The sequence below is a fragment of the Pygocentrus nattereri genome, chromosome 4 (genome assembly GCF_015220715.1).
Source record: "Pygocentrus nattereri isolate fPygNat1 chromosome 4, fPygNat1.pri, whole genome shotgun sequence".
In the NCBI taxonomy this organism is placed as follows: Eukaryota; Metazoa; Chordata; class Actinopteri; order Characiformes; family Serrasalmidae; genus Pygocentrus; species Pygocentrus nattereri.
Window position 1 is genome coordinate 17,413,751 of NC_051214.1, and position 13,091 is coordinate 17,426,841.

Genomic DNA, 13,091 nt, shown 5'->3' on the forward strand with positions numbered 1-13,091 from the left:
AGCCCTTCTCCCCATTCCTCTACCCCATCACTAAACCAGCTGTGTTTTCCCATTCTTATACCCCCATCACTGAACTAGCCCTGTCTCCCAATCGGTATACCCCCATCACTGAACCAGCCCTGTTTCCCCATCCCGATACCCCCATCACTGAACAAGCCCTGTCTCCCCATCCCTATAGGCCCATCACTGAATCAGCCCTGTCTCCCCATCCCTATAACCCCATCACTGAACCAGCCCTGTATCCCCATCCCTATACTCCCATCACTAAACGAAACCTGTATCCCCATCCCTATACCCCCATCACTGAACCAGCCCTGTATCCCCATCCCTATAGGCCCATCACTGAAACAGCTCTTCTCCCCATCCCTATACCCACATCACTGATCCAGCCCTGTATCCCCATCCCTATACTCCCATCACTGAAGAAGCCCTGTATCCCCATCCCTATAGCCCCATCACTGATCATGCCCTGTTTCCCATCCCTATACCCCCATCAATGATCAAGCCCTGTTTCCCCATCCCTATACCCCTATCACTGAGCAAGCCCTGTTTCCCCATCCCTATACCCCCATCACTGAATGAGCCCTTCTTCCCATCCCTATACCCATATAACTGAACCAGCCCTTCTCCCCATCCCTCTACCCCATCAATAAACCAGCCCTTCTCTCCATCCCTATTCCCCTATCACTAAACCAGCCCTGTTTCCCCATCCCTATACCCCCATCATTGAACCAGCCCTTCTTCCCATCCCTATACCCATATAACTGAACCAGCCCTTCTCCCCATCCCTCTACCCCATCACTAAACCAGCCCTGTTTTCCCATCCTTATACCCCCATCACTGAACTAGCCCTGTCTCCCAATCGCTATACCCCCATCACTGAATCAGCCGTGTTTCCCCATCCCGATACCCCCATCACTGAACAAGCCCTGTCTCCCCATCCCTATACACCCATCACTGAACCAGCCCTATATCCCCATCCCAATACCCTTATAACTGAACCAGCCCTTCTCCCCATCCCTCTACCCCATCACTAAACCAGCTCTGTTTTCCCATCCTTATACCCCCATCACTAAACCAGCCCTTTTTCCCATCCCAATACCCCCCATCATTGAACCAGTCCTTCTTCCCATCCCTATACCCATATGACTGAACCAGCCCTTCTCCCCATCCCTCTACCCCATCACTAAACCAGCCCTGTTTTCCCATCCTTATACCCCCATCACTGAACCAGCCCTGTATCCCAAACCCTATACCCCCATCACTGAACCAGCCCTGTATCCCAAACCCTATACCCCCATCAATGAACCAGCCCCGTATCCCCATCCCTGTACCCAATCACAGAACCAGCCTTGCTTCCCCATCCCTATACCCCGTCACTAAACCAGACCTGTATCCCCATCCCTATACCCCATCACGGAACCAGCCCTGTATCCCCATCCCTATACCCCATCACTGTAACTTGCCGTTTCCCCATCCCTGTACCACTATCACTGAACCAGCCCTTTCTCCCCATCCCCGTACCCCCGTCACTGAACCAGCCCTGTATCCCCGTCCCTATGCCGCTATCACCGAACCAGCCCTGTTTTCTCATTCTTATACCCCCATCACTGAACCAGCCCTTTCCCCATCCCTATACCCCCATCACTGAACCAGCCATCTCCCCATTCCTATACCCCCATCACTGAATCAGCCCTGTATCGCCATTCCTATACCCCCAACACTGAACCAGCCCTGTATCGCCATTCCTATACCCCCATCACTGAACCAGCCCTGTATCCCCATCCCTATACCCCCATCACTGAACCAGCACTTTCTCCTCATCCCTGTACCCCTATCACTGAACCAGCCCTTTCCCCATCCCTATACCCCATCACTGAACCAGCCATTTCCCCATCCCTATACCCCCATCACTGAACCAGCCCAGTATCCCCATCCCTGTACCCCATCACTGAACCAGCCCTGCTTCCCCATCCCTATACCCCATCACTGAATCAGCCTTTTTCCCTATCCCTGTACCACTAACACTGAACTAGCCCTTCTCCCCATCCCCATACCCCTATCACTGAACCAGCCCTTCTCCCCATCCCTATACCCCCATCACTGAACCAGCCCAGTATCCCCATCCCTATACCCCCATCACTGATCCAGCCCTGTATCCCCATCCCTATACCCCATCACTGTAACTTGCCGTCTCCCCATCCCTGTACCACTATCACTGAACCAGCCCTTTCTCCCCATCCCCGTACCCCTGTCACTGAACCAGCCCTGTATCCCTGTCCCTATGCCGCTATCACCGAACCAGCCCTGTTTTCTCATTCTTATACCCCCATCACTGAACCAGCCCTGTATCGCCATTCCTATACCCCCATCACTCAACCAGCCCTTTCCCCATCCCTATACCCCATCACTGAACCAGCCCAGTATCCCCATCCCTGTACCCCATCACTGAACCAGCCCTGCTTCCCCATCCCTATACCCCATCACTGAATCAGCCTTTTTCCCTATCCCTGTACCACTAACACTGAACTAGCCCTTCTCCCCATCCCCATACCCCTATCACTGAACCAGCCCTTCTCCCCATCCCTATACCCCCATCACTGAACCAGCCCAGTATCCCCATCCCTGTACCCCATCACTGAACCAGCCCTGTTTCCCCATCCATATACTCTATCACAGGACCAGCCCTGTATCCCCATCCCTATACCCCATCACTGAACAAGCCCTGTATCCCCATCCCTATACCCGCATCACTGAACCAGCCCTTTATCCTCATCCCTATACCCCCATCACTGAAGCAGCCCTGTTTCCCCATCCCTGTACCCCATCACTGAACCAGCCCTGTTTCCCCATCCCTGTACCCCATCACTGAACCAGGCCTGTAGCCCCATCCCTATACCCCATCACTGAACCAGCCTTGTATCCCCATCCCTGTATCCCCATCACTGAACCAGCCCTGTATCCATTCTATTCTGAGATGGAGTTGCCCAGTGTGATATTTTTCATGGGCCCAAAATCCCTGGCAGCACCCCCGCATGGACTGTATTTCAGCTTTTAGACAGCAGTATCCCTAGGAGGCTAGGCTAGTGATAGTCATCTAGTGGCGTGGCTTACCTGTGCAGACTTCCTCATAAGTAGGGTTGGGGGTATAGCCTCCAGAGTAGCCCATCTGGGTGGAGTATACACCCTTCTGCCTCCAGAACTTCCGTTCTGCTCCCCAGAAACATCCCATACCTGCAGAGTAAAGACCAAATATTGTGCCTAAAGAACCCATAAGAAAGACTCCATTTACGTTTGTCTGGTTGAGCAAAATGCTTTTTAAACTACACATGATGAAAATGCAGTGAAACCAAGGATCTTTCAGTCACATTTCAAATGAAAATACAAACGCAGAAGACGCTCCTCACTCTGCCTAGTCTGTTGCATCTAAAGTGCTCTTTGTTTACAAGGCAGTGGACATAAAGGAACGGCTGGTCTTTTAGCCTAGCAAGGACACTAGTGTGACTGCCGGGCTTCTGTTTCCTCTCCTACTGTCAGAGAAGCTGCCTAAAGCTGTGCTCAGTCAGCGAAGTGTATTCTGCCTAAAATGCTATAATATCCTGCAGCAGCAAACAGACTCAGAAAGATCCACTAGTTTCTGCTTGGAACACATTTTTTCCTCCACAGAAAAGTTCCACTCATCATGAGTCACTTTAATAAGATAACCAACCAAAAAAGAGGGTCCTAAACAATAGGACACTTGCTTGCATTTGTGATAAAAAGGTATGATAAAAAAGGAACTGCTTGAAAATAAATACGTTACCGCACTGGCCTCAACAACCTTATTATACAGGTCTGCTAAAAAACAAGAAGTGCCTCTCAGCACCACAGCCTGTTGAGTTTAATGCAGTTTAGTTTAAGGCAGTAAGACGATGCTGTGTCTGTTTGCTGTTCAAGGTATTCGCCAATGTTGCTAAGGAGGGAAGGACTGAACCTTGTGGACATTTTCTCCTGTTTTCTCCTCAAAAAAGAAACGCAAGTTAGTTTTTCAGTCTATCTGTGCGTGATGTGGTTTTAAACCTTTCCCCCATTAAGACTTGCTCCGCTACAAACCTTGTTTTGGTTTAGGTGCAGAATTTTTGCGGAATACGTTCTGAAGTCTTGAAGCAGACTGTCTGGGTCAGCTGCATCAGACGAGGCTGTAATGGCTGTAAAGACCATGAAGGACTGTAGTATTTTACATTGGGACATGAGACAAATGAGAAAATCAACAAATCTGAGTATAGTTTCTTGTCCGAATTTTCCGTTCCATCTTAAATGGTGCAAAAAGGACATCCCAGAATAATACGCCACTGCTAACCTCAAAAAATAGTTTTACTTAAGCATCTAAAATGGTTAGATGCGTAAATACTGTATATGTATACAGTGAGATATACCCTCTACTTATAAAAATCCACATTCCAGCTTAAAACTGTATAAAGTGGATGTTCCAAGAACTTTAATACTATCATAAACATTCCACCTTGTGCACTGAGACAGCACTGAATCCTGTATTGTGAACAGAGCAATAGAATTAACATTCATTACTGCTTGATTTCACTTCAGCGGCCTACATTTTGGGGTGTGTTTGTGTTATCTGTGTGTGTTTGTGTTATCTGTGTGTGTGTGTGTGTGTGTGTGTGTGTGTGTGTGTGTGTGTGTGTGTGCGCGTGTGCGTGTGCGTCTACGCGCAGCCGTTGTTTCGCTGAGTGTCTCCCATATCTGTGTTAAATAAGCCCCTAAACTGTGAAGCTCTCTGCCTCAACTAAGAATTTACAGAGCCATAAACCTCAATACTCCTCTATCATGCACAAACTCAGGGGCAGTAAAAACAGCTCAACCACCATAAAACTAATTCTGACTCTTAACATTTATTACCAAATAACACTCTATAACAATAAAAGTATATTAGAGGGCAAACTGGTTATTGTTATCCACCGTCATACTTCTTTGGTGGGGAGCTGTTCAGCTGTGAGAACAAGCCCTTGGTTTACTGCTGGCTGGTAGATTGTTCAATGATTTATAATATAGAAGCTGTAAGGAAAGAGCAGCAGAAGCCTTTCACCATAGCTGTAAGAGACGGCGTCATACATTAATAACAGATGAATTAAAAGATAACACTAACAAAAATCACAAATTCTGTTGCGGGATATATTTCCACCCAAAATGCTGATATGCCTGTATTCCTAATTATTAAGGGAATCTTGTAGTGCTGGATATTGTTCCCATCACTGCATGTGCCTTTTTAAACACTGGTAACACTTTAATTGGACAGGCCACTGTGGAGTCTTCATAGTTGCTTATATTTAACTTCTTATATTTAACCTAATTAAAGGCAGAGTAAACGGAAACACACCACCCCCCCTCCAGGGCTCCTTCAGAAGCTCCGCCGCCCCAAATTCGTGGCAGTGCATTGTCAAGGTGACAACGTTAGAGTGGACAACATCACAGCAAGAAATTTGTTTAACGTAAGCTAGGCTGTAGGTTAGCACACGTAGTGGCCGCTATGAAGCTGCCGTCATAAATATTAGGAAATGAGACAAAATGATACCGAGTGATACTGAGTCTATGAAACAACAAAAATGAGTTAATGTTGCCTGTCAAGCAGAAACACTGAAATGAACTTGGCAAAAAGTGCATTGGATTTAAATCATATACTGCACCTTTATATGTCTTCAGTCTTTCAGAAGTAAAGATAAGGAGGGTTCACTAATCTGTGAAAGACTGCACCATCAAATAGTGCAACAACTCAAGAAGAACGTTTCTCACAGTAAAATAGCAACGATCTTAGGGACTGTTACGCACTCATCGCTTTAACTACTCCATAAGCTCAGTTTAACTGCATGACTGTTGATATCTGCACTATTTCTTCCCACAGACCTTTATCTGTATCTGCCTTATGCCACTTTAGTGTTCATTACAGGACCTTCTTATATTTATATTATTTTTTATTTTTCTATTTTTCTACAATTAGTGTTTATTTTTATGATTAGTGTTTTAGTGTTTTTTTAGTGTCATTTAAATTCACACTTTTCCTGTTTACCATCTATTTAAGGTTAATGTTATTGTTGCACCACAGGGTCTGAGAGTAACGCAGTTTCAGTTCATGACATGAGCAGGTTTTTGAGCAACATAAGCTGCCGTCCAGATGATGTCTTTTTCAGGGAAGGCCTTGATTATTTCAGCAGGACGATGTCAGACCACATTCTGCATGTATTACAGCAACACTGCTTCGTGTTAAAAGAGTCTGGGTGCTAAACTGACCTGCCTGCTGTCCAGACCGGTCACCACTGAGAACATTTGATGCATTATGAAATGAAAAATATGACAAATGAGACCCTGAAACTGATGAGCAGCTGAAATCCTGTATCAAAACAGAACAGAAAACATTTCACTTTCTAAACTACAGCAGTGTCTCTTCAGCTCCCAAACACTTACAGAGTGCTGTTAAAGAAGAGGAGATGAAACACAGCAGTAAACAGGACCCTGTCCCAACAAATTTCAAAATGGACGTATATATATTTCTAAAAAATACATTTCTCAGTTTCACTGTTTGATATGCTGTCTTCATGTTATTTTCAATTGAATATAGGGTTTAAATACTTTGCACATCACTGCTTTCTGATTTTATTTATATTTTGCACAGAATTCCAGCTTTTTTCAAAACAGGGTTGTAAAATTTACCTTAAATTTTCCCTAACCCTAAACCTGGACCTAATCCTAACCTTATCCCTAACCTAAAACCTAATTCTAACCCTAACACTGGTCCTAAACATAATCCTTGCACTAATCCTAACCCTAACACTGTCGAGTATCAACAGTCAATCCTGTTAAGTTTTACCAAATAGTTTGTTAATTTTAACGTCTATAGGTAATCTGTTGGGGTTATCCAAAGTGGGAAGTGGGACCAAAACATTTGATTTATATGCAGACATAAAATAAAAACAATATTTTTTCATAAAAATAAAGTGGGACTGAATGACTGCTTTCCATCAAATATATTTTAGCAGTCTTTTGTAATTGATCTGCACTGCACCCTGTTTTGTGGATTTTTTCCTCTTTCTTTCAAGCATGGGGAGACCTTTATACAACACCTCCATTCACCCCCCAAAACACACAAACATAAGCATGCAAACACACACAATTCACACACACTCCTGCATCGGAGCACTTGGATCACTTACCAAACATTGCCATCTGCAATCCCTCTGGGAATGGCAGCACCATCCTGTTACCATTGACATGATGCTTAGCTGCAGGACAGACACAAAGAACATAGGACAGGGTGTTCTGTTACTTCAGTGCTTTCTGAAGAGTTTTGTAATGTGTCTATACCTGGACTGAGGCTGGATTTCAGGTACTTTAGAGAACAGAGAAGAGAAGTACGTGTAAGCTGTTACAGCTGGGATCAGGATCATGGGTGGGGGGGTGGGGTTAAACCACCTGGCTGGAATAATGTGCATTAATATGGTGGCTGAACAGGCATCGCTGTTACAGATGGACTGGGGGGGTGGAGGGCACTCGGATGGATTTGAATAAATCGAGGCTAGTGAGTTCAACATCTGGGCACAGACAAGAGGCTCTTGCCAAGCACATGCATGAGTGCGTCGCCATAGCAGCCCGGAATGCCGACACAGCCAGCTGACTGCCAAGCAATTTGCAGCTCCTCCACACAGCAACACATCCATGGCAGCACATTCTTAGAAACACTAAGTGCAGCGGGTTTAAAGGCATGATAGCCCCTGCGTCCAAGTAAAGACAGAACTTTTGCTTAACTGTCTTGTCTGGCTCACATCTATTTGACAAGCTAATAATATTCCTGCAGAGGACGGAGCAAACTGTGAGTCCCCCTACGTACGGAGACATTACACAGCCTTTGCGACTGTTTACCTCATCGTTTGATATTCATATCTCACGAGCCTGGGCCACAACATGCCGTAATTTTCATGCAACAGCAGCTGTATCCAAGATCAGGCACACGTTTGATAAAAACATCCTTCAATCCAGGCCATGCTACATTCAGCAGTAACTAAATTGCTAGTAAAGCAGTGTGATGCTGTCTTCACGGCTTTGTCTCAATTAAACCTCTCCATTTTAGAATTGAAATGGCACTCAAACAATGCAGCGAACTGGGAGCCTTTCCGTGGAGGCCAGCGCTGGTCTAATTTAATCTGTGTAAGTGGGCCGAGGAGAAAGCATTAGAACAGACTTCATTAAATCACTTTTACATCCCCACTGTCATCCCTGATGCCTCACATTCCACATGGGCAGCTCAGAGCCTCTCATGAAATTTCCTTCCTTGGTAATGTTTTTTTTTTTTCCCCTGCCTTTGACTTACACAAGTGTCTGGCTGGGCCCTACTTTGTAATGCTCCATCATGCTCTAATGCTGCATTATTAACTCATTAGGCTCTTACTCATACATGAGATTGTGACTAAAGGCCCAAGTTGTGTTGCTCGGGCCTGGGCCAAGTTGAGCAGACCAGCGGGTAAAGGCTATTTTATTTTATTTTATTTTATTGCGTCAGCACCTAGACAGTAACATACAGGGCCTAGACAGGCAAGAGCAGCAGCGAGGACTGCACGTCAGCTTTCCAGTGTAAGTGCAGCAACCTGGCTGCTTCCCAGGGTGAGCTAGAGAGCATTCCATTACCCTCTCACCATGCTCCTTCTCTCTAATGGCTCACCCTAGCTGCAGTCGAGCCTCTCTGGCCAGCGCTTTAGGCAACAGTCACACCACAACCCATCCCATCCCATCAAGCCCTCAGCACTTAGTCCTTTCAGGCAGCCTATGCGCTCTCTAGGTCTGAACTATCACATGGCTGGGAGCATGCCTGAATCTCTGAGAATGGAATTTTCAGCAAGCAGAAAAGGGAAGATAGTATACAGCTATGCAGTATTGCAGCGCACATCTGCATAGAGAGGCTGCAACATGTACAGTTTGATTGATGGGCATCTCTATTGTACACTCACTTTCAAATCAAATCAAATTTATTTGTATAGCGCTTTTTACAATGGATGTTGTCACAAAGCAGCTTCACAGAATTCCAGAAAAGACAAAGTTTTAACAATAATGTAAAAAAATGTAAAAATCTAAAAGCTTATAAACTTAAAAAAAAAAAAAAAAGATTTAAGGGGAAACTGATCAAAAACCATGGTCGTCAATACAGATATACATATTATTAGGAGTATAGTAATATATACATATTACTATTCCTCCAGCAACTCGGGATCTTGTGACTGCAAGACTTCACGCAAAACCCCTCTTTACCACATAAACTGCTGGGTTTATTCCTTAGATTATTCTTTTATTCATTAGGTTCCCAAGTAGAGAGAATATGTTCAGTGGGCAGAGTGTACATGTGGATGACCTACCAGCACTTTGTTGTTGTACCCAATTTGCCATCATGATGTAAAATATTTTCACTGTTAATCCTCTTTTTGACACTTTAAAGCAGTGTTATACATTTTTATATCTTTACTGCTTTGCATGTTTTTGTTCTCAAAGGTTGTCGCAGATTGTTTTGAACAAATCAAATGATGCTACAAATAAAACAAGTTAAATAAATATCTCATCATCTTCACAAGTCACTGCATCCCTGATTAAAAAAATATATTCAGAAATTTGAGGAAAATGGTTCTGCAAAATCCAAAAACTCATCTGTATACATCGTATTTATTTTTTCTTGTTTTTTTCTTTTCCCAAAGCCCATTTTAAAAGTTTTGGAAACATTTATCAATACTTCATATGTCGGATGTAGTTTTCAACATTCATGCACAATACACTAAAATTAATCACATGCTACATTTAGATGACACACTGATCTTCAAAAAAAAGCTAGTCATATGAATCACGATACACAGCCTGTTTGATTACACTTTTCACCCATAGCTGAACGATTAAATTAATTATTAAATGATGTATTATTCATTACCTAGTGTTCCAAATTAAATATCTACTTGCATCCACACACCTGAGTCAAGGGCCTTTACAGAGGACGTTATCGGAACACGCTGTATGTTTACCTTTAGTTTTCACACAGCTTGTATGAACCTTTCGAGGCCACTAGTCTGTAAATGTGTTTACTTGTGAACCGCTCATTATATCTAACTGCAGGGGAACCAGGAGAGATCAGAGCAAGGATGATGGGGAAGCGGTGCAGAGTCCTCAGTGCTTTACTGCGGTAGGTGTAAAAGAACAACGGCACGGAGTCCCTTTCTTCTGCCATGCCTAATGCCCACCTACCACATCCCTCCACTTTCATTATCTTTAAACAGAGCCAGTAATTGCCGCCTTTCGGGAACAACACAGCCAAATTCATTAAAGGCTGGACACCCCCCACTGTCAGATAAACAATCTAAATGTAAATGTCAGCAGGCAAAGACAATGAGTCGCGACAGAATATTAATGGCTCAAATTGGTTCACCACACGCTTGGCTCTAGGCATGAGACATCAAGGTAGAGACACAGTACCAATGGGGAATCACAACTGCCCACTGTCTGCATCCATGGCCACCTACAACCCTATCCCTGCCATCCGGGATTCTGCTCGGCTTTAGTTCTGCAGTCACTGATATTCTTATCATATGCATAATGCTGCTTTCTGACCACAGCAGCCTGACCGACTTTACTGGACATGATCTGCACTGGGCCTTATTATTATTTCAACAAAACTTTCAAAACTGGCATTTATTAACATTTGAGGGATTCTCACACAAACACATTATATCTTTATCTTATCTTATTATTCTCGTCTGTCATTATTACGTTTCTTTGATGAAAAAAATCAACCACTTCCAATACTGACCAACAGCCACTGAATTGACAGTGATTGTAACCACATATTAATTTATTTACTAATTATCTTTATATAAAAACAACAGGTCCAACTGAAGAACAGACACAAAGAATAACACAGAATAAAAGCACAACAAACAAAGACAATTTCCTTTCCTCCAGCTTATTAGAGCCACTTTTGTATTTGGTTCTAGTATATTTGACTAATAAATTATAAAAATTAATCAACAATAATAGTAATAATAATGAAATAATCAGAATTTTATCAAAAAGCAGGTGGATTCAGATCTGCTACTGTGTTGTACATCATAGGTTCCTGATATCATGAACAGTCCTTCATGGCTGAGGCTTCAACCAAGCGATGTATTATGTACATGAGCGAGAGGAGAAAACCGTATGTCCAGTCTTCTGAGGCAATGCAGCCCTACATCCAACCCAAAAAAAAATGCAATTCTTGTCTCTATGGAAAAGCTCTGACTGAGTAGAGGATGACTAACCAGCTTGCCTGGGAGCCACCACTGCAGCGCCCAAAAAAACTGTCAGAATAATGAGGCGAATCACGGGTGAGTCCTTATCCGTGCTGGCATTTGCGTTCTCCCCCCGCCACCACAGTTCCCCCTCCCCACTCCACTGGTTAGTGCTGCTCTATTTCAGGCCAGTGCGGCATTAAGTTCACTGCTCCATTAAGCATAAAGAAAAGCTTGTCCTCAAGCTGCAGCGGCCATCAGATGAAGAAATGAACACACATTTAAGTCACTAAATTCTATGAAAATAAAAAACTAAAAAATGAGAAAACAGGAATTTTACACTGAGTTCAGAGCTTTTGTGGTTGGGGCATACATGCAAAAGGATAAAGAGGTAAAGAGATGGCAGGCTATAATCGGGGAGCACCTGCATCTGCCATCACACTAAATTTTTACTAATCCTTTTGGTCATTTTTTGCCGCTGTTACGAAGACTGAAAGCCTGGCTGATTACCTACCTTGCCTGCTACTTAGCTTAACTTATTAGCTACAAAAGGCTGTACAGACATGAAACAATATAGTGTACTATTATATATACACTATTCACTCACACACAAAACAGAACTGTCTACATTAAACAGAAAATGTGAGTGAATTGACGCTTTAGGCATTAGGCAGTTACCAATAACCATAACAACAGCTAACAGTAGTTGTGCTGATGTGAAATAATCCTGGAGAATCATCCGTAGAATCAAACACAGCTTATATTGTTCTCTGTTAAATTTGAAAACACTCATTCAAGAATAGCTTAAATGCTAACAATGCCAGTGGGAGCTTGCTAGCTTTTGTCATCCTAATAAAGTCTTTACAAAGGAATAATTTTTTAAAACTGCAAAATGTCACAGTTTACATTCTGGTAGATCCTCAAGTTGCATTAAGTTCTGTTGGTACCAATCTAGAACGGGCACCAACAATTGCTCAAAAGTTTGGAACTAATAATCTAAAATGTGCAGGACAGGAACAACGCGCCTGCGCTTCTTCACTAAACTCTGCTGGGCTGTACAGAGTGGACAGTCATGGTCTAAACGATGAGAAGGGGTGAGTTTTATGAGGCAGTCATGGGCTGGATGTTAGGCAACTGGCCGGAAGTGTCCTTAGACACCTAAGCCGCAACTGCTCCCCAGGTGCTGTAGATAGGGCTGCCCACCGCTCTGGGCAAGCTTGTGTGTGTGTGTGTGGTTTCACTGCACTGATGGGTTAAATGTGGAGGTCAAATTTCCCCATTCTGTGACTAATAAGGGTCAATAAAGGCAGCCTGGTTAGTTCATTTTAAACAGATGCTTTTAGATTAGGAACAAAAAGTGAGAATTAAGCCATTTATTTATTTCAACTTGCAGACAGATTCATTAAAATGCAAATGGCAGAACCAATAACACACATCTTCTTCTTCTCACTTAGGGGGGAAGATCTCACTGTCATAGGGCAGAAGGCAGGATACACCCTGGACAGGTTGCCAGTCCATCACAGACAGACAGACACATTCACTCACACCTAGGGGCAATTTAGCATGTCCAGTTAGCCTGACCGCATGTCTTTGAACCACGGGGGGAAACCGGAGAACCAAGAGGAAACCCACACAGACACGGGGAGAACATGCAAACTCCACACAGAAAGGATCCTGGTTGCCCGGCTGGGGAATCGAACCCAGGCCCTTTTTACTGTGAGGCGACAGTGCTACCCACCGCACCACCATGCCACCATGCTGCCCAGAAACAAGAACAGAAAACTGAAAATAAACACAGATAAAACGGGG

General features: G+C 43.9%; 1 protein-coding gene across 3 annotated transcripts in view; it reads right to left on the bottom strand.

Annotated features, from left to right (window-relative positions):
• The window catches only part of msra (methionine sulfoxide reductase A), a 122,261-nt gene that overhangs the window by 56,357 nt on the left and 52,813 nt on the right, over nt 1-13,091 (bottom strand). For all 3 annotated transcript variants that reach the window (XR_005130188.1, XM_017701013.2, XM_017701015.2), the window contains exons 2-3: nt 7,203-7,271; nt 3,115-3,234 (exon numbers count right to left, since the gene is read on the bottom strand). Coding sequence is in view for 2 of the 3 variants with exons in the window: in XM_017701013.2 (XP_017556502.1) it covers nt 3,115-3,234; nt 7,203-7,271 (189 nt within the window). In the remaining variant the exon portion in view is untranslated. The remainder of the gene's footprint in view (nt 1-3,114; nt 3,235-7,202; nt 7,272-13,091) is intronic.